The following is a 19370-nucleotide window of genomic DNA, read 5'->3' on the forward strand; positions in this document are numbered from 1 at the left end:
TCATTTCTGCCCACCGCTCAACATGTCCTCTGTCACGTCTCTGCCTCCCTGTTCATCTCCCTGCCAATCCCAGCTCTGGAGTTCTGAGCCGACATCTTCCAGGCCTAGACCACTAATGAGCTCTTGGCCACCTGAGGCCCAAACTGCAGGCACTGGGCTGGCTTGGGGAAAGAACCCTTCCTTCCAGTCTGCACTCCCAGCAGGAGCGCTGAGGACAGCAATGGGAAGATCTATATGCAGGAGCTGCTCAGAACCACCTGGCTCTGGTCTGGAGGCAGCTGGCCCAGAACCCTGCTTCCTTCTGCCTCTGAACCCAGCACACCTCCTCAGCCTGGTCTTCTTCAGGACCTCCCCCCACCCCACCCCCAGAGACAGGGTTTCTCTGTGTAGCCTTGGCTGTCCTGGAACTAGCTCTGTAGACCATGCTGGCCTCTAACTCACCGAGATCCACCTACCTCTGCCTCCCAACTGCTGGGATTAAAGGTGTGCGCCACCACCGCCTGGCTCAGTCAATGTATTTTATCAAGAGCCTACTGTAGCCAGGTGGTGGTGGTGCATGTCTTTAATCCCAGCACTCAGGAGACAGAGGAAGTCAGGTTTCTGAGTTCAGGGCCAGCCTGGTCTACAAAGCGAGTCGCAGGATGGCCAGAGCCACACAGTGAGACCCTGTCTCAGAAAAACAAAACGGCAGAGCCTACTATACACCAACTGTAGACCCATCAGTGGATGGTCCGGTCTTAGTACTGAAATAGAAACCAAAAAGTTAGTGAGACCCTTGAAAAACACAATTTCACAATGGACGGGAGAGTGGCGAAATAAAAGCCTCCAGAGCAAGGGCATGGAAGCTGAGATCTCGAAGATGATGTGGAAGAATGTTCAAGATGAAAGAATGGCATGGGCCAAAGATGGGAGGTAAGAAACAGTTTAGTTACCTCAGCTTGTGTCTAGGACATTCTGTGTGAGTCTGAGAAAGAAAGTTAGCAGCCCCTGGCCTCCCAGATCTCAACCACGTTGTCCCTTCCTATCTTCGGGAGTACCTTGGGCCTCAAAGGTCTTGAGCCTCTTGGGAGTTTCAGGTGGCCACCATGGAGTGTCCTGTCTCTTCCTGGACTCTCTTCTTGGGGGCATTCACCACACCAGCTACCACCTCTGTGTTCCTAGCCAATTATGTCTAGCCTGACATCCTACCTCTGCGAGAGCACCTGGGTAGCATTTAAGACCTTTGCAACGAGCCTTCAGTTCCTAATGTCAAATGAGATGATACATTTTTATTTGGGGTTATTTTGATTTGTTGAGCAGTCTGAACAGAGAATGGTACTTGGTGAAGTCTTAACTAAGAGATTGTGTTAAAATAACGCACCCCAGTCCGCAGCTCTGGGGGCAGGGACCTTGTTTGTCTGGCTTATGGCTGACTTGTGGCTCAGCAAGATACGTGATGGGTGCAGATAGGTGGGTGGATGAATGTATGGCTAGATGATGATGAAATTAACCAAAAAAAAAAAAAAAAAAGAACGGCCAGCTTCTTTCCAAAGCACAGTCATTCAACTCTGCCCGTGCCTGCAACTTTGGGGCTGTGTGCCACTCACACCTGTTGAGTGCCTCAGTTTCCCTTCTGTCGTTGTGCTGAAACTACGCTCACAGAAAGGATGCCAGGAGCAAGCCCAGTACCGCCGGCACCCAAAAGGCGCACACGGAAGCCCAGCCACCCACCGCCCGCCCCAGCTCCGGGACCCGCTAGCCGGGACCCGCTAGCCACCCAGCATCCTCCCTCATTCCCTTCGCGGCTAACGCTCCCCGCCCCGCTTACCCCAAACCCACGCACCGCGCCCCACCCCCAACGCGTGTGATTTCACCTCCCCCGTCTCGCCCCGCCCCGTCGTCCCAGCGCAATCTCCCGTTGGCCGTATCGGAGCATCCCGCCCCCGGCCTGGGCGGAGCCGAAGCACCCCGCCCGCCGCAGATCTGGCTCTGGAGTCTGGCTAGTGCACGGCCGCCCGACCCGGCTAGTGTGCGGGCGGAGCCGGGCGGCGAGGCTGCTGCTGGCGGATCGTGCCGGACTGCGGGCCGCGACATGGTGAGCAGGACCGGGCATGGCGGCCGGATAAGGGGGAAGGATTGCGCCGGATGAGCCGGGGTGCGGCGCTGGCGGGTCGGCTCCGCGGACGCCGTGCGCGGGCGGGGGCTCTTTGTCCTCGGCGGTGCGGTCGGGACAAAGGAGGCGGTGGGGGGCGGAGGCTGCTCGGCGGGGCGTCTGTCCCTCTCGGCGACCCGCGGTTCTGCGCCCTGCGCGGATCCTCCGGGCTGCCCGAACACTCACTCTTAGCACCGACAGGATTCCTGGCAGCATCCCAGAGTGGTCAAGATGGGATCAAGGGGGATGGGAGCCCAAGGAACATCTGGCGTCCGTTTCTTCGGTGGGGAAACTGAGGCCAAGCCGCAGCGTTTGTTCCCGATCCGGCTGGCAGTGATTGCGCGGTGTGGGCTGGTCCGTCCTGGTCCTCCCCCCCCCCCCTCCCCGCAAAAAGAAAATCCGGGTCAGGAAGACTTGATTTTTCTCTTCAGCTGTCGTTTCTTTCTCAGCTGTCGCCCCCTGAACGGGCCCCTGCTTCCCTCACGCTTCGCCTTGCTCCTTCTGTAGAGTGGGGGAGACTCGGCGTCGCCTGGCACAGCGCCTGCACGCCGCCCGCGCTTTGCACGCGGGAGCTGCTGGGGTGCTTGCCGTCAGTGTCTAGTCCTCGGCCCAGGTCACCTAGACTAGCTCCTAGGAGGGGGCCAGACACCGATTCAGTGCCCTCAGCCTCCAGAAGAGAGACAGGTCAGGTAAATGACGTTTTAGAATCAGGTTTGAAATCGTTAATTTAGGATCCAGACTGCTAGGATTGAATAACCGCAGATCCACTTTTAAGATGTGTGACCTTGGGCTGCTGACTTAACTTCTCTAAGCTGTATTTATTTAGTCAAGTGGGAAGAATAATACCTCGACTCTAGGATTGTTTTGAGGCAGAGATTTTGGGGAGATCTACTGAGATGTTGAGCTCAAGAGTTCGACACCAAGGAACTTTTTCAGGATCTACTATACCAAAGTTGTATGGCCAAATGGGATCCTGAAGAGTGCGGCAAGGGACTTACACAGGAGGGCCAGGACTCAGGCCTGGACTGTGAGACCGGAGCTGACCTTGGGGCAGTCCCTGGAACTCCTCAGTCCTCCTAGCTTCCTCTTGTGCCGTGAGATCTGGCAGTGAGCTGGCTCTGGGAGCAGGTTTCTCTTCTAGAATGGGGGGGTGGCAGTAGACACGGCCATGCTGGATGTTAGCTCTCCTTTGGATGCTGTTATCCTTATCTAAGCTCTTGGACAGCAGAAGCCCTCGGTGATGGTGCCTGTTGGAGTATGGCAGAACAGAACCTGCGGCAGGAAATACTTCTGGCCTGGAGTCCCCAAAGAGGAGACTTGGCAGGTGGCTTTGTTGGAGGGTAGGACAGTGCTGGAAGCTCCTGAGCATTAAAAACATTAAAAAAAAATTTTTAGCTGGCCCTAAAAACAGGGCAGTGTTTCTGACTCCCTTGGAGTGCCCCAGGAGGTAGAGGCTTAAGGTGAGGTGGCAGAGCTGAGTTCAGCAGCACTAAGTGAGGAGCAGGCAGTGGGGTATCCCCAGAGAAGAGGTCATTTGTGACATTGGGTCCAGGCTAGACTCTGTGCCTTGGGGTGCAAGGGTCACAGAAGGAAAGGGAGGTCATTAGGAACAGTCCGTGGGGTAGAGAGGGTGTACCCTCTGGGATCTGAGCATGAATGATGGGATGAAGGGTGAGTTTGGGGATCCCATGAAGAGGGTAACAGAGGCCCTCACCACGGAAGATCTAGAGGAGAGTCTGAATTTTAGGAGACCCCTGCCCAGAGTGTACTGTGTTATTTTGAGACCCGTGTGCTCTGGGTCTTGAGAAACCAGACTCAGCAATTCTCAAGCATTGCAAACTGGGGTGGCTGCGGAGTGCCCAGGCCCATCTGACCAGTGCTCACCTGGAACTTGTCCCTGCTGTTGCTTCCAACAAGGACATGGTATGTGGTGTGACCTGTGCTCTAGATGACACCGAGTCTCAGTTTCTGCATCTGCAGAGTAGGATGATCAAGGCAGTAAAGAGGAGATGAGGTGGATTGGGGGTGTGTGTGATGGCTCTGAGGTGGTCCTGGGATTGCCCTCAACTGGGCTGCATTATGCCCAGACCCACGGGCCTCGGTGGATGAGTGGAGCTCAGTGGTGTGCAGAGGGGTGTACTAGCCAGTTGCAGGGTGTCCCAGCTTCCTCTGGACTCTGCTTCTCTGCTGCCGCCCTTCCCTGCCCCAAGCATGGACAGTTTGCCTGGTAGTTCTTAATTTGTAGGTCGTGACTCTTGGGGTTCAAATGGCCCTTCCATGGGGATCACCTAAGACTATATTCACAATCTATAACAATGGCAAACTTTAGTTTTGAAGTAGCGATGAAAATAATTTTATGGTTGTTATCCCCACAACATGAGGATCACAGCATTGGGAAGGTTGAGAACCACTAAGTTAGCTGTTTCTGTTTGGGCTCAGACCTGTTAGGCACCACTGCCATGCCTGAACTTGGCTTATATCCTCTTTTTTCAAAGACTGTTGGCAGCATGGGGACCTGTGCTTAGGAACCTGGGAGTAGTCTGGAGTTAGGGAGTTGGCTCGGACTAGTGTGTTCTGATTGGTCCCCAGGTCTGGAACCACGCAGCCAGCCTTTCCTGAGTACCCACTGTGTGTCACGTGCCATCCACAGTGGAGCATGACCGTGAACGTGAGGGACAGTAACCTTTTCTTAGACCCTCTAGAGGCCACAGGCCAGGAAGTAACAGCCAGGGAAATAATCCCTAAACCAGGAAACTGCAGATAGCAGAGAACTGAGACAAGACTGGGGTGCAGGGGGTGCAGGCTGGGCTGTGTGGGAAGAGGCAGCCCCAAGGGTCACCTCTGGAAAAGTTCCCAGTTCAGTACTAAGGGAGGAGGCAACGGCAGGACAGTTTAGGAGGCATGAGTGGTAGCCACGCTTCCAGCAGAGGGTGAGGCAACCTTAAGAGTCCCCCCTTCTGAGGCCACAATGACAGGTTTGGGATTACTTCTCAGGAAACATTTGGTAAATGAACAAAAAAGAAGCCCATCAGGGCTAAGTGGAGGCCACAGGCCAGGCATGTCACGAGTCTTTATGCTCAGAGGTCAGAGCCATATACCTGACTGTCTACCTCCAGACCTGGGGCAAGCATAGACAGGAGTCTGTGGTCGTCCTTGCTCTCCTGGGGTCTCTCTGGGCTGGAGCTGCTTGGCCTCAGTTTCCTCATTACTCCCAGGACAGCTGTTTCCCTCAGATCCCGGTACCATTGTTTGATTTTCCACTTGCTATCCCAGAACCACCCCAGACCCCAAACACACACTTCCCCTTCCTGTCCAGAAGACAACGGGAGGAAAGGCAGGTGGAGGCAGAACCATGGGTGTCCTGTGTGGTCTGGCTGCGTGGGCGGGGGGAACTGATGTTGACAGGGTAGGTACTAGGCTAAGGAGCAAGCAGAGCACTCTTGGGACATGCAGCTCTGGAGATGAGGGAAGGCCAGGAGCTAGGTCGCCATGCCAGGGGAGGGAGCTTCCCTGGCCTTCTGGTTGGAGAGGCTTCTTTCCCGGAGTTGGTGTAAACTGAGTCAGAGTTTCTTCCTCCACCTCCATGTGGGTGCCATTTGGGGCCAGGCTGTTCTCCATTGAGGCTTTGGGAACTGTCCTCTACCTTAAAAAGCGCCGAGCAGATGTGGTCAGGTGCACGGTTGCCCCCAGTTGAGACCTAGTGATCAAAAGTCAGGGAATGGGTCATCCTGGGCAGAAGGAACTGGGCTCTGGGAGATCCTGGAGGGCACAAGGCTGGGGAGCTCTGAGCAGGAATGGGGACACTGTCAGTCACTATAAGTACTTGAGCACATCCTGTGTGCTCTGACTGCAAGAGTGGACAAGGAGCCAGCTAAGTGGGACCCCCCGCAGCTCAGACTTAGGAGACCACAAGGTTGAGAGACCCAAGGGTGCTGCCCCTCCCTGCCTGGAGCTTTCCTGTAGAGTCGGCACAGGTGATGAGGGTGGCACTCTGGGGCATTGATTTGGCTGCCTGTGACCTTCAGGGTCAGCCCTGGCAGCCTCCTTGGTTGAGTGAGAGTCATTTCTGATTAAAGGGATTATTGCTCCAGGTTGCAGCAAGTCCCATCCTGTTTGGAGGGAGAATCTTCCTGTACGAATACATGGATGGGAAGACTTTGAACATTCAGGTCTTACTCAGTGTAGGTTGTGCCTGGCCTGTGCAGACATTCCTGGCATCTTCATTCCTGGAACCACATTGATGTTCATTAGTGATTGGCATTAGTAAGAAAGTGAGGAACCCCGAGACACTGGAACAATCTGCTGCATTCGGTGGTTGGAAGGCCATAATGGCAAAGCCCTGATCCTGGGAGGTGGTGGTGGGCTGGGCTTTGGGGTACTGCCTAGAGTAAGCCCTGGAGGTTTGAGAGGGAGACTGGGGCAGATTCTACCATGTATCCCACTGCCTCCTTCTCCTTTGCACTTGAAACTTGTCTACAGATGAGGACTGGGCTCTGTGACGTGGAGAACCCAGGTGGCTCTCCCTCCTGCCTTCCGAGCCTAGCAGTACTGTCCCCCTACCGTGAATGCCCTGTCCTGCCAGTGTGGCCTCCCAGAAGCTCACCCACCCATCCAGTTAGCATCACAGCACCTGGTCCCTTGTGCATCTGATGTCACCATACTTGGACAGACATTTAGGGGTGTCGACCTCTTGGTGATTTGGCTCCTGTACCAGATGGCAAGTTATGTACAGTCAGAAGCCAGCTACCCCACCCCTCCTGCCTCCTCTGAAGCTTTCCCCAGTACCCATGTCTTCCAGGACTTCCTTTACTTTTGCTTGCCCGCCCTACATCCACGGGCTTCCTGAGAACCAGAGTCTTCAAGATCCTGGCTCCATAGGGCGAAAGCTGTTGGCTCAGACCCTGGAGACCTTGAAGGTTGAGACATTATGTGTTACCTGACCACCCTCACCCCCACAGGAGCTGAGGCTCTTTCTCTACTTTTGGATCCTTCCTCTCTAGCTTCCTGGACACATACTGGTATCTTCTAAAGTGTCCACCTCCAGCTAGGCGCTGTAGCACAGGCCTGTGATCCTAAGGCTCTGGAGGCTAAAGCCAGAGAATCATGAGTTTGAGATAGCCTGGGCTACAGAGTGAGACTTTCTTAAAGACAAACAAAAAGACAGCATATGCCTTCAACAGAAGACCCAGATTAGTGGCCAGTCTTTTTGCAGCCTCTTGACAACTGTCAAGGTGCCCAGTTCCCCTCCCATCAGAGTGACTGACTGATAGCGGAAACACCTGGTTGTCAGAAGTAGTTGGGGGAAGTAGGGTGGGTGAGCATCTGGGCAGACACAGTCGAAAGGCAACCCCACGCTTATCACACTGGGTTGAGCTCAAGAACTTAAAAACAGACCCAGCAAGGGCCAGCTGGGTGGCTGAGTTCCCTACCGAGCTCCTGGTATAGTCTTTCCTGGCTTTGTCTTTCAGGATTGTACTGTGCAGCCCAAATTCCAGCCTCGTTGAGCCAGCCACACCAAGAACTTTCCACCAGAAGAGCACTTCCAAGTACTGACCATGTCTATCATGGACCACAGCCCCACTACGGGGGTGGTCACGGTCATTGTCATCCTCATCGCCATTGCTGCCCTGGGGGCCTTGATCCTGGGCTGCTGGTGCTACCTGCGGCTGCAGCGCATCAGCCAGTCAGAGGACGAGGAGAGCATCGTGGGTGATGGCGAGACAAAGGAGCCCTTTCTCCTAGTGCAGTACTCTGCCAAGGGGCCATGTGTGGAAAGAAAGACCAAGTTGATGACCGCCAATGGCCCAGAAGTGCATGGCTGAGCTGGGCTGGGAAGGCCCTGGTTCCGTTTGCAGCCAGCCCAGAAGCACTGAGAGGGCTGAAGCAGACATGATGGATGCTGTGTGAGAGAGGTTGACACTTGCTGGCATGGTCTCTTCGGGCTTCATCATCGCATGCACTGACTTGCGGGTCCCGGCTGTCCTGGCATTCCCCCTCAGCCTCCTGGTGGGGCTGCCCATTGCAGGCAGTGGGCAGGCCTGACCTTGCTGGGGCTCATGGCCCCTTAGCGCTTTTGTTACTTGAATGTTTTAGCTGAGCCTGTTTTTGATGGAGCTACTACTGTAATGCGTGAACTAACCAACCTGTGAACTGTAAATAGACCCAGAAGCACGTGCTTAAGCCTTTTTGCTGATTTTTAAAATTACCACATAGAGCCCATGGGACTGGCTTGATGACTGTACTCGTGGTGAGCTACAGCAGCATGACCATGGAGGGTCTTTGACTGGTCAGGCCCCAATTGCCCTTGGCAGGTCTCACTGAGGTCTGATCTGTGTGTATGGAAAGGAAGTGAAAGGCTAAGCAGCTGGGGTGCTGGGGTGATTTCTGCTTGGTTAGTAATGAGTAGAAGAAAAACCACACCCCTCCCTTCGGAGAGCTTCAGCTTTGTTACGTAGCAATGTGTGCAGATGGCAGTCACTGCAAGGAAGCTGCTGTACTTGTTTTGAAGCCTATGACGGACAAGTCCCTATGAGTCCTGAGGGCTGCCAGGCAGCTTAGCGGAGCAGTGTCTTGCCCTTTGGTCTTGAGCATGCCCAGTACATCCCTTCAGCACAGGCCTTGCAGAAACACCAGAGGCTGCGGCAACTACTTGAAGTCTGAAACCTAGTCAGCCCAAGCAAGCAAGGTTTTGTTTTTATATTTAATATTTTCTGCACTGGAGTAGGGGTGGAGTAGGGGATGAATTTTTTTTTCCTCCCATCTTTTCACAAGTGAGCTTCCTTTCCTCTCCAATGACTGCCCACTGGCTGAGTATTGGGTTTCACTTTAGTCCTCGGAGCTTTGTACAGAGCCCCTGGCCCCAGCTCTAAAGGTGCCTGTGTGCTATAGAAGATCGTTTCTAGTGTGCACATATGTATTTTCAACAGAGCCACCAGGAGTTCAAATTCAGGGCCTGGCTCTCACAGGAAAGGGAGCCAGCAGCATGTGTCTCCGAGATATCCTTTGAGTCCATGCCTATAAGCTTGTTTGGATGTTAATCCCACCACTATAAGTCCATTCTAAACCATTCTGATTAGAACACCAGTGTATGGGCACCTTTGATAATGACTAGGTGGCTGGCCCTGGCTTGGGCGGCACACTTGAGAGCAGCATGGGCAGGAAGCAGAGAACTTCAGACCAGGCTGGAGACAGCTTTAAAAAGGATGTAAAACGAATCCATTCTCTAAATCCCAAGGAAAGAGCCGTAGGGAGCACTTCTTTTTAGCAGTGTATATCTACACATGGTGTGTGTGTGGTGTCAGAGTTAAGGAACAGCTCTAGGTGAGGAGGGACAGCTCTAAGGCCATTTGTGAGGGTAGGAATAAGACATGTATGGTGGGATGCTGCAGTAAAAACAGCTTAAGAAACTCTTGGACCCTGGTGAGATAGAAAGCTAAGTCATGGAAGACATAGAAAGGGGTAGACTGGACATCGGCAGAGGCTACTTTGGCTGGCTCGGATGTATGTTGGACCTGGCAGCAGTGACTCTTCGGGTCAAGGAGGAGGACAGAATGTATGAAAGGCTCTGCCCTGGAGCTGGCAGAGGCTGAGGGTTTTGGCCCATCCCCATCCCAGCTTTCTACCTCTAATTCTTGCAGCAGCGGCCTATACCCTGCTGACCCGAAAACAGCTTGGATCTACATTTTCAGTGTGAGCCTGGCTCCTGGAAATGCTCATATCACTCCACTGTCAGACACAGGTCGCATCTTTTACTATGCCAATGACGTTTCTTCTTATCAGTTATACTTGTTGGGAGCTTCCTGTCTCCTCCCCAGTTACCAGGGATGTCTTTGGCATTTTAGTCAACCCATCGAGACTGGGATGAATTGCTGAATAAGTTCAGACACTGTGGGGCACTGGTAGAGGTCTTAGGGAGAAAAATGAAACACCTATAGAACTAGTGAACAACCACACAATAGTCTTCCCTGTCCTTGTTTATCACTGGCTACCTTTTTATTTTACACTCCAGTGGTTAATAAGTTATAACCCTCTCTTCAGATTCTTTCTCAATCGTGCAAACCTTTGTGGGGAAGTCTTCTGATGAGTAAGAAGTTAGTTAGCCTTTCATCCTGGGGAGCAGGCAAGAACACCGAGGCTCAGCCACTGAAGCAAGGACTGAATTTCCTAGATTAATCTTCAAATGGACTGTGCTACTGTTGTGTCTCAAAGCTACCAAGTTTGTGCAATAAGGGAAGGGAAGGGATGCTATTCCTGATCAATAAATGCTGAATGACATTCAAGTTCATTTTCTAGACCACTGAGAAAATCTTTATTTACAATAAATTTCAATAAAATTTGCATAAATATATTCTCAATGTACAGATTTCACCTCTGATTTCTTCATCTCTTTGAAAAGTTAATCTGTCCTGTTCTCATGCTTCCTCTCTGATGTCAGAGTGGAGCTGGTGGCAGAAGATGGAAGGGTGCCACCAGGTAACTGGGTAGCACCCATGGGCTTTGAGTGGTTGGGGCGAGCCTTCTCCAGAGGGGCTGGTTCCTTAGCTCCACCCTGGCCTTCCAGCTCCTTCTCCATAGTGGCTACAAGGATCTTGAGCCATGTGTGCTCAGGGAGGGGGGTCTCTGAGGCACTGGCCAACTCTTGGAGTTCACGGGCCTTCTGCACATACAGGGCCTGCAGTTTCTGGCTGTGGCGACGGAGCAACCTGTGCTGTTGCTCTAAAGCACGCTGCCGGAGTAGCAGGCGGTGTCCATCCCTGCGGGCACTAAAGAGCCGACCCTCCACCTTCTCCTGTGTACGGCGTAGGCTGCTCATCTCAGACCTCAGCTTCTGCATGGCACTCTCCACGTGAGAGATGTGTTCACGCTGCAGGACTGCCTTGTTCTGGACACATTCTTGGGTAGGAGGGCTGATGCCAAGGTCCTGAGGGGCAGAGGCAGGGTCTGAGTGATGCAGAATGAACCTCAGCAGGTTTGGAAGGGTGATGGGGAGGTCTCCAGGGTATTTCACACTTAGGTCCTTTCTGGAGAGGAAGGGAAAGTCAAAAGTGAGGATCTGAAGCACAATGTAGAGACAAATAGGTCACCCTGACCAAGAAAAGATCCTGAGTTTTTACTGAAAAGAAGTGATGACCAGGCAAGCAGTTCTCTGTGGAGTTGAGGTACCCCACAGACTTGCACTGCAACTGTAATGCAATTTGACTTAAACAAAGTATCTATCTGTTCCTAAGGATAGAACTCAAGTGTCTGTACTCAATTTTCAGACAAGCTCGCTCATGCCTAAGCCCAAAGCCAGTGAATTAGGGAGGAGGAAGAATGTGGCCACTCTGTCTGAGCTACATGGGCTGGTGATCACAGTAACAGGGCTGTCCTCAGTTACCATAGCTTTTAACAGTACTCATAAAACTGAAAAAATAAACAAAAAGCCAGTAACAGCATACACTTAATATCTATAGCAAAAAGTGTTCTTGGCTGAGAGGAACTGTATCCCAGGCTGGGGACACTGGGCTCACACCTGGACAGGTGCTACTGTCAAATGGACCAACCAGGGTACAGATACATCCTGGTTTACAAGGTGAAGATGAATTAGGGCCACTCAGCCCTGACAGCACAGAAGTGAGGATAGTGACATTCAAAGGGGTTTCTACATCTTTGTTCCTTATTGTTCTCTATTCAGAAAGGCCCTTTTCAGAACGTATCATTTTACTGTCCAGCCACCAAAGTTTCTCCCACAGGTATGTTTACCTGTGTACACACAATCTAGCCACCATAACTCAAAGCACTACTTTGTACAGTTCTGTCTGAGGTTAGTCAACAGACAGGAATAAACATCCTCAGAGTAAAGAAATGGAGCTGGCAGGGCTCCAAAGGCAGGGTCCCACGATGCGCTCGCTCAGTGCTAGGTATTCTTAGACAAATGATCTACAAATCGAGTTTCATGATAGCCAGGGCTACACAAAGAAATCTTGTCTCCAGGAATTGGTTGGGGCTGAGGCAAGAGTATAACCAAAAGTTTGAAGCTAGCTTAGACTACACTGTGAGATCTTGTCTCACAACAAAAAAGAAACCAGATTATGTCCCTCTACGTAATGTTTATGGGGGAGGGGAAAGAATAAAAACTTTCAAGTAACAGAAAACAGAACTTCAAAGCTTGCAATGTCAGCTGTTTTTATCAATAATCTTCTAAGTGCACTTTACAATGTTTTTTCCCTGGGGTACATGACTGCAGAGTGGGTACTTGGGCCTGCCACTCTATCAAGCAACAATGGACCTGTCTTTTCTAGGCCCAAATGTAGATGCACCATCCCAGTGAAGAACTGTGAGACACCTTAGTATGTCTCTAGAGACATTTACAGAATGAGACTGATAAGCAGAATGCTTTTTTGAAGTCTTGGGGCAATACTAAAAATGTTTTCATATCTTTTATTTTATTATTTTGTTGTTGTTATGTTTTGGTTTTAGAGACAGGATTACATTCTGTAGCCTTGGCTGGCCAGACTGGTCATAAACTCAGAGATCTGCCTGCTTCTGCCTCTTGAGTATTGGATTAAAGGTGTGCACCACAAAAGAAAAATCCAGCTAGGCGATGGTGGCATGCCTTTAATCCCAGCACTCAGAGGCAGAGGCAGGCGGATCTTTGTGAGTTCGAGGGCAACCTGGTCTACAAGAACTAGTTCCAGGGGGCTGGAGAGATGGCTCAGAGGTTAAGAGCGTTGCCTGCTCTACCAAAGGTCCTGAGTTCAATTCCCAGCAACCACATGGTGGCTCACAACCATCTGTAATGGGGTCTGGTGCCCTCTTCTGGCCTGACAGACAGAATATCGTATACATAATAAATAGATAGATAGATAGATAGATAGATAGATAGATAGATAGATAGATAGATGTTTTTTTTTAAAAAAAAGAACTAGTTCCAGGACAGGCTTCAAAACTACAGAGAAACCCTGTCTCGAAAAACCAAAAATAAATGAATAAATAAATAAATTAATTAATTAATAAGAAAATCCACCTTTTTATAAATCACATTTATTTTGTGTTTGTTACAGTTGCAGTGGTGACCCTGTGGAGGTCAAGGGAGAAGTTATGGGAGTGGGTTCTCTTCTACCATCTGGATTTTCAGAACTCTTACCAGCTAAGCCATCTTGTCAGCTGTTTTGTTTTAGACAGAGTCTCACTCAATATGTGGTTCAGGCTGACTCTGAACTTGTAATCTTCATCTCTGTCTCCTCTGCTGGGATCATAAGAGTGACGTGCTTGGCTACTTTTTTTCTTTTTCTAGTTTTGACTCAGGGTTTCTCTGAGTAGCCCTGGCCATCCTAGAACTGATTCTGTAGACCAGGCTAGCCTCAAACTCAGAGATCCTCCTGCTTCTGCTTCCAAGTGCTGGGATTAAAGGCACATACCTTCATTGCCATATCTATATATTTTAAAGGTCAATGTTGGTCGTTTTTGTTTTTTTTTTCCATACATTTAAAAAAAGTAGCTAGGACACAGAGTTTATGGTTACTTCCAAAAAGTAGTCCTTTTAATCTGGGAATGGTGGCTCAGGATTACATACTGAGTTTTAGAGCAGCTTGAGAACAATGTGAGCCTCTGGTCTCAAAAAGTAACAACAACAACAACAAAAAAAAAAAGAGGTCCCACATCTAGTTAGAGCTCCTCAGAAGCAGTGAGGTTCTTCCTGGTGCAACACTGGAACATCCTTGTGGAGCATGTACCTGCACCCTCTGGCCCAGAGTAGGGCAGACTGCTGATTTGGGGACTGGCTCTAAGATAGCCCTGTGTAAGAAGGTAAGGGTCCACATCCCAGCCTCCACTTATGAAGAAGAGAGAAAGAAGCTAGGCAGGCTACACTGTGGGTGGAGGACAGGCCTCTGACTGCAATAGGGCACAAGCAATGTAGTTTGCAGGGATGTAAAAATCATACACTCTCTTCCAGTGCATACAGCCTTCACATCTCAGAAGCAGCCATGTTACACCTTAGCATTTCCCTCTGCATAGCACCACCTTGTATAGGGTTTGCATTTTCCATACTGCATGTACAGCTGTATACTTTCACTAAAAATAGCAGGAGCAGGTGAAGCATGAAAAACCCTCTTATTACATGTTACAACAGTGTTTCATTTCCCCTTCTGTGAGCCTTTGTACTCGATAGCTGATAGTCATGAGCTGCTTTTAGTTCTCAGAGCTGCCTAGTAGCCCTCAGAGTCCTCACTCAGCTGACTGCTTCTTGCTGGGCCAATACATCTCTGCCCCCTTTTATTTATGGTTATCCAGGCAAGAGTCACATTATAATTTTCTATTCCACCTTCTGGGTAAGCCAAATGCTCTCTGGACCAGCCAATGTGAGTTCCCTCCACTTGTGCCTACCATCTGTTTTTAGGAAATGAGAAAAATCCCATTCCAAAGCAATAAAGGCTTTGATTCACCAGACCCTCTGTGTTTAACAAACATGGGCAGTCTTCTACTCTTCAGTATCTAGGGACACAGGAGGGGCTGCAGGACCTGGTGAATTCACTTTTTTTTTTCGAATGCAGGGTCTCATTTTATAACTCCTGCTGACTTTCAACTCAAAGAGCTCGGAGCCTTTCAAGCTGGAATTAAAGGTGTATGCCACCATACCTGGCCTGCACTCATTCTTTTATGATACAAGGCAGCTCCGGAAGTGGAATGCTGGCCAAGCATGTCCCTCTTGTGCACCTGCCCTGCAGATGTCTTTCCTTCCAAGTACACACACTCATTAGTCCACATTGTGAGAGCCTTTGCCTGCTAAGGTATTTATTGTGTGCTGTAACTTTAACATTTTTAAAAGTATATTTGGAATTCAAAAATTACATATCATTACACTACATGCCCAACTTGTGTCTCATTCAGATGAAATTGCTGGTGTTAGTGTCCATGATTTCTTGATTATATGGCAATTTAATTTGTCTTAGAAAGACAATGGCAGAGCCAGCAGTGGAACAGACTGAGCCACACTGTTCTTAGTGTGACCTGGCAAGCCCTTGCTACCATGGGAAGTATTCTAGCACACATTCTTTGGGATAAAGAACGAAATAGAGGCAATGACTTGACAAAGTGCAAGGAAGCCCTCTCCCAGAGAAGCCTGATAAACACTGCTGTTGTGCAGTGATGTAGGAGTTCCTTCTGTATATATGTTGCTTTCACTGGTTAATGAATAAAGAAACTGCCTTGGCCTAGTTGAAAGGGCAGAAGAACTAAGGTAGGTGGAGAAGACATAACTGAATTCTGGGAGGAAGAAAACAGAGTCAGAGAAAAGCCATGGATCCTCCGCCTGAGACGGATGCTGGTTACAATCTTTCCCGGCAAGCTACTGCCACGTGGCGATACACAGATTAATAGGAATGGATTAAATCAAGATGTGAGAGTTAGCCAATAAGAGGGTAGAACTAATGGGCAAGCAGTGATTTAATTAATACAATTTCTGTGTGGTTATTTCGGGGCTAAGCTAGCTGGGTGGCTGGGATGAACAAGCAACTCTCCCTTACAACAGTGCAGTGATTGTAAAATGCAAGAAGTTAAAACAAGTGACTGAAACACAGGCCAGGCCTTCCTAAAGGATCCTGCCATTTCCCACAGGGGATGTGAGTGGATTCCCTTGTGGACCTATTCTACAATCAAAGGGGTCAGCATTCATCTTATTTGGCTTTGAGGGATCATTTCCTTTTTTTTTTTTTTTTGGAAACATTTGGGCCTCCACTCATTGCCAAGTCCAGCTCTCTTTGCTAAGGGTCCCACCCCTCCTTACTGTAGCTTTCAGCACAACTGGGTGACAGACAACCTCAGGGCAGACTACACATGCAGAGAGCTCCCTAAGAATGGAGCAGTGGGTGGGGAACTGCCAGTATTCCCTCGGGTATCAGCAGGACTCATCCCATACAAACATGAACACTTTTTGTCAATTGTAGGTTCACACAAGTATGAAACCTAACTAGTTCTCAGGGCAACATGGACACTTGTGTAAGAAAGACTTAGGGAAGAGCAAGCATCAAAGAAAACCAGCACATGCTGGGCATGTTTGTTAACATATGCCTTTTATCCCAGCACCTTAGGGAGGCTGAGTTTGAGGCCAGCCTGGTCTACACAGTGAGTTCTAGGACACCCAGAGGTACACAGTGAGACCCTGTTCAAAAGACAAACAAAAAAAACAACAGAAAAAAAAATCACAGCACATGACATTTCCGCACTAGAGTTCTGCTCCATGTCCCTAACGGCACGGTTTTAACAATAGTTTAGAACATAGTGAAGGGTTTACAGCAGAAGCACATTTCATTTTTAGGCCTCAACAAGAAAATCCCACCTGCCCAATACTGAAAAAAATTCAGCCTTACCTATTGCAGGGAAAAAACAAAACAGTAGGAAGGCGGTCAACCATGAATTCCCAAGGAAGATCATTCTGAGACACATCGATCCTGGCAGAGGCAAAGGAAATGACTTAGGTAAGAAGTGACTGGCCAAATCTGAAGACTCTGGAATATTTCTATGCCTCAGGGTAGACCAAACCCCTTACTCAGGCACCTACACTTTAAGAACATGTGCCAACTGTCCACCCTGCGTTATACGAGAACCTGAAATTAAACATAAATCTCCCAAGCTGCCTCAGTGAAGCAGCACTCCATCTGCCAACAGGATCTGGCAAGCATTTTAACTGGTGTATTAGTTCTAGAAAAAGAAAGCTATTGAGCACAGGACACACAACAGATCTCTTTGAAGATTACACTTTATAGTCTGTAAACTTTCTTAACAGAGTGCCAATTCTTCTCCCTTTTTAAGTTTGTATTTTCCCCATCATGGAGCCGGGCTGCTGCAGCTAGTTTAATTCTCATTGTTTAGCCCAGGAGGGCATCAAGCTCTCAGCAGCCATCTTGCCTCATCATCCCTAGTGCTGGGATTACTGGCAGTGGACCACCAAGGTCAGCAGATTGATTTATGAATATAAAAAATGGCATCTACTAAATCGCCCATCTTTTGGTCAGTTACTGTTGGTGTAATCGACAACTGCCCTGGGGAATGGCCCTCCAGCAGTAGGGACTGACCTAGCAGGTGCTGAGGATCCACATGTGCTGACCCATACATCTGGCTGATGGCATCCTTTAAGTGAGGGATATTCATGAGCAGTGATATGGAAGATGATAATGTCTGGACCTATTAATTTAGTGGGGGTTTTCAAAAAGTATAAATGGGGCTAGGCAGTGGTGCATGCCTTTAATTCCAGCACTCGGGAGGCAGAGACAGGTGGATCTCTGTGAGTTTGAGGCCAGCCTGGTCTACAAGAGTGAGTTCCAGGACAGGCACCAAAGCTACATAGAGAAACCCTGTCTTGGAAAAAAAAAAGTATAAATGGTGTGAGATGATCAAGCAGTATAAACTAGTGTTGTGTATTTGCTTAAACTGGCATATGGGCAAGGAATGTAGCTGAGCTGGTAGAGTGCTCAGCATTATTTAAAGCAAAGCCCTTAAACCTGACATGATGGTGCACACCTACAGTCACAGCACTCAAGAGACAGAAGCAAGAGGGTCACAAGGTTATCCTGGGCTTCAGGCAGATGGAGGCCAGCCTGGGAAACAGGAGACCCTGTCTCAAATATACACAGAAAACTCCAAAACTGGCACAACCACATGCAATTTCCCCCCACATCTTCTAACAAAATGTCACATCTACTTCTGCTTGTGAAAGCCTGTCTAAACACTAGTGCCCCTTTCAGCTAAGGAGTACTGGCCATCATACTTTATAACTGAATCCTTTTTCTCTCCTAATGTGTACTTCAATGAAGAGTCAACTGTGAAGTGAAAAGACTGTAAAACTCATGGGCACTGCACTGGGCCACTCAGGCTTCCTTCCTGGGATCCTTTCAGGTGTGGCTTTACACAACTCATATTCTATTACTGTCCATTATAACAACACTACTGCACACACTTTTCTGTTGCTGTAAAGAATGCTCTCAGAGCTGGCCCACACATCTCTGCAATCCCTATCTTCCTAAGTCCCAAAGTGAAATTAAATGAGTCAGAAACCTACAACTGTTTTTTGTAACTTCTTGCAAATGTCAATTCCATTAGCTATGTCTGAGTATAACAACTTTATCAATTCAAGATTCTGTCACTTGAAAGCATTTATAAATTTAGTAACTGTTATGACTTTATTGGTGTTTTAATTTGCATTTCTCAGGTTATAATTTTCCAGTTGTTTGTTTATGCTGTATTCTTTGTCTACACTAGCGTTTACCTGTCCTTAAGCTCTGTGTATGTGGTGTGTTTCCAGACAGGGTTTCTTTGTGTAGCACCTGGCTGTCCTGGAACTCTCTGTAGACCAGGCTGGCCTCGAACTCACAGAGATCCACCTGCCCCTGCTTCCCAAGTGTTGGGATTAAAGATGTGCGCTACCACCACCTAGCTAAATTTTTAATTATTTCAAAAATTCCTTTACTATTCTGAGACAGGATGCCTTGTAGTCTAGGCTGGTCTCTAATTCACTATGCAGCTGAAATGACTTTGAACTTCTGCCTCCACCTCCTGAATGCTAGAATTACCAGCATGAGCCACCACCTAGTTCACCTGGTTTATGAAGAGCTGTGGACTGAATCAAGGCTTTGTATATACCAGACAGCACTCTATCACCTGAGCTACAGCCCTATCCCATTTTAAGTGTGGCGTATCTAGAGTATGAACTCCTGATTCTGAATACTGATCTCTAATTTACATGTTCCGTAATTCTGGGCAAGTTGCCTATCTGTGCCTCAGATTAATTTTTAAGAAAACGATGGACAGATACAGCAGCTTCACTTGGTGTTCTGAGGTTTAAGCCTCTATGTATGTAACAATCTCTCAGCACAGTAACCTCTCAAATTTGGCTCTGATCATTACTGAAAATACATAGCAGGCAGCAGGTGAAATACAAACATACACATCTTATGACTACCTTTTAAAGCATTTTTTTTTAAATTGGGACTAGGGATTGTAGCTCAGGAGTAGAGCACTTGCTTTGCATGCATGAGGTCCCGGGTTCAATACTGCTACTAACAAAAAAAAAAAAAAAAAGGAGAGAGAGAAGAAAAAAGAAAGCATCAAGTATGTTGTTTTCACTTGTAGTGGAATATGTTCATCTTTTTTATTTTTTTATATGCATTGATGTTTTTCCATGGGTGCTGGGTTATAGACAGCTGTGAGCTGTCATGTGGTTGCTGGGAATTGAACCCAGGTCCTCTGGAAGAGCAGTCAGTGC

General features: G+C 48.9%; 2 protein-coding genes across 6 annotated transcripts in view; one reads left to right on the plus strand and one right to left on the minus strand.

Annotated features, from left to right (window-relative positions):
* The first annotated feature begins 1935 nt into the window (after positions 1 to 1935).
* Positions 1936 to 10478, plus strand: Snn (stannin). Its single transcript, XM_075942044.1, has 2 exons — positions 1936 to 2074; positions 7600 to 10478. The coding sequence occupies exon 2, from the start codon at positions 7687 to 7689 to the stop codon at positions 7951 to 7953; it is 267 nt and encodes an 88-aa protein (XP_075798159.1). The 5' UTR covers positions 1936 to 2074; positions 7600 to 7686; the 3' UTR covers positions 7954 to 10478.
* Txndc11 (thioredoxin domain containing 11) overlaps positions 10412 to 19370 on the minus strand; it is an 80153-nt gene continuing 71194 nt past the window's right edge. For 4 of the 5 annotated variants that reach the window (XM_075942041.1, XM_075942038.1, XM_075942042.1 and 1 more), the window contains 2 exons: positions 16480 to 16560; positions 10412 to 11151 (listed from right to left, as the gene is read on the minus strand). In XM_075942041.1, coding sequence (XP_075798156.1) covers positions 10527 to 11151; positions 16480 to 16560 — 706 coding nt within the window. In that variant the 3' untranslated portion in view covers positions 10412 to 10526. The remainder of the gene's footprint in view (positions 11152 to 16479; positions 16561 to 19370) is intronic. The other variant, XM_075942040.1, reaches the window with a different exon arrangement.

This window comes from Microtus pennsylvanicus, chromosome 11, assembly GCF_037038515.1.
Source record: "Microtus pennsylvanicus isolate mMicPen1 chromosome 11, mMicPen1.hap1, whole genome shotgun sequence".
Taxonomy (NCBI): Eukaryota; Metazoa; Chordata; class Mammalia; order Rodentia; family Cricetidae; genus Microtus; species Microtus pennsylvanicus.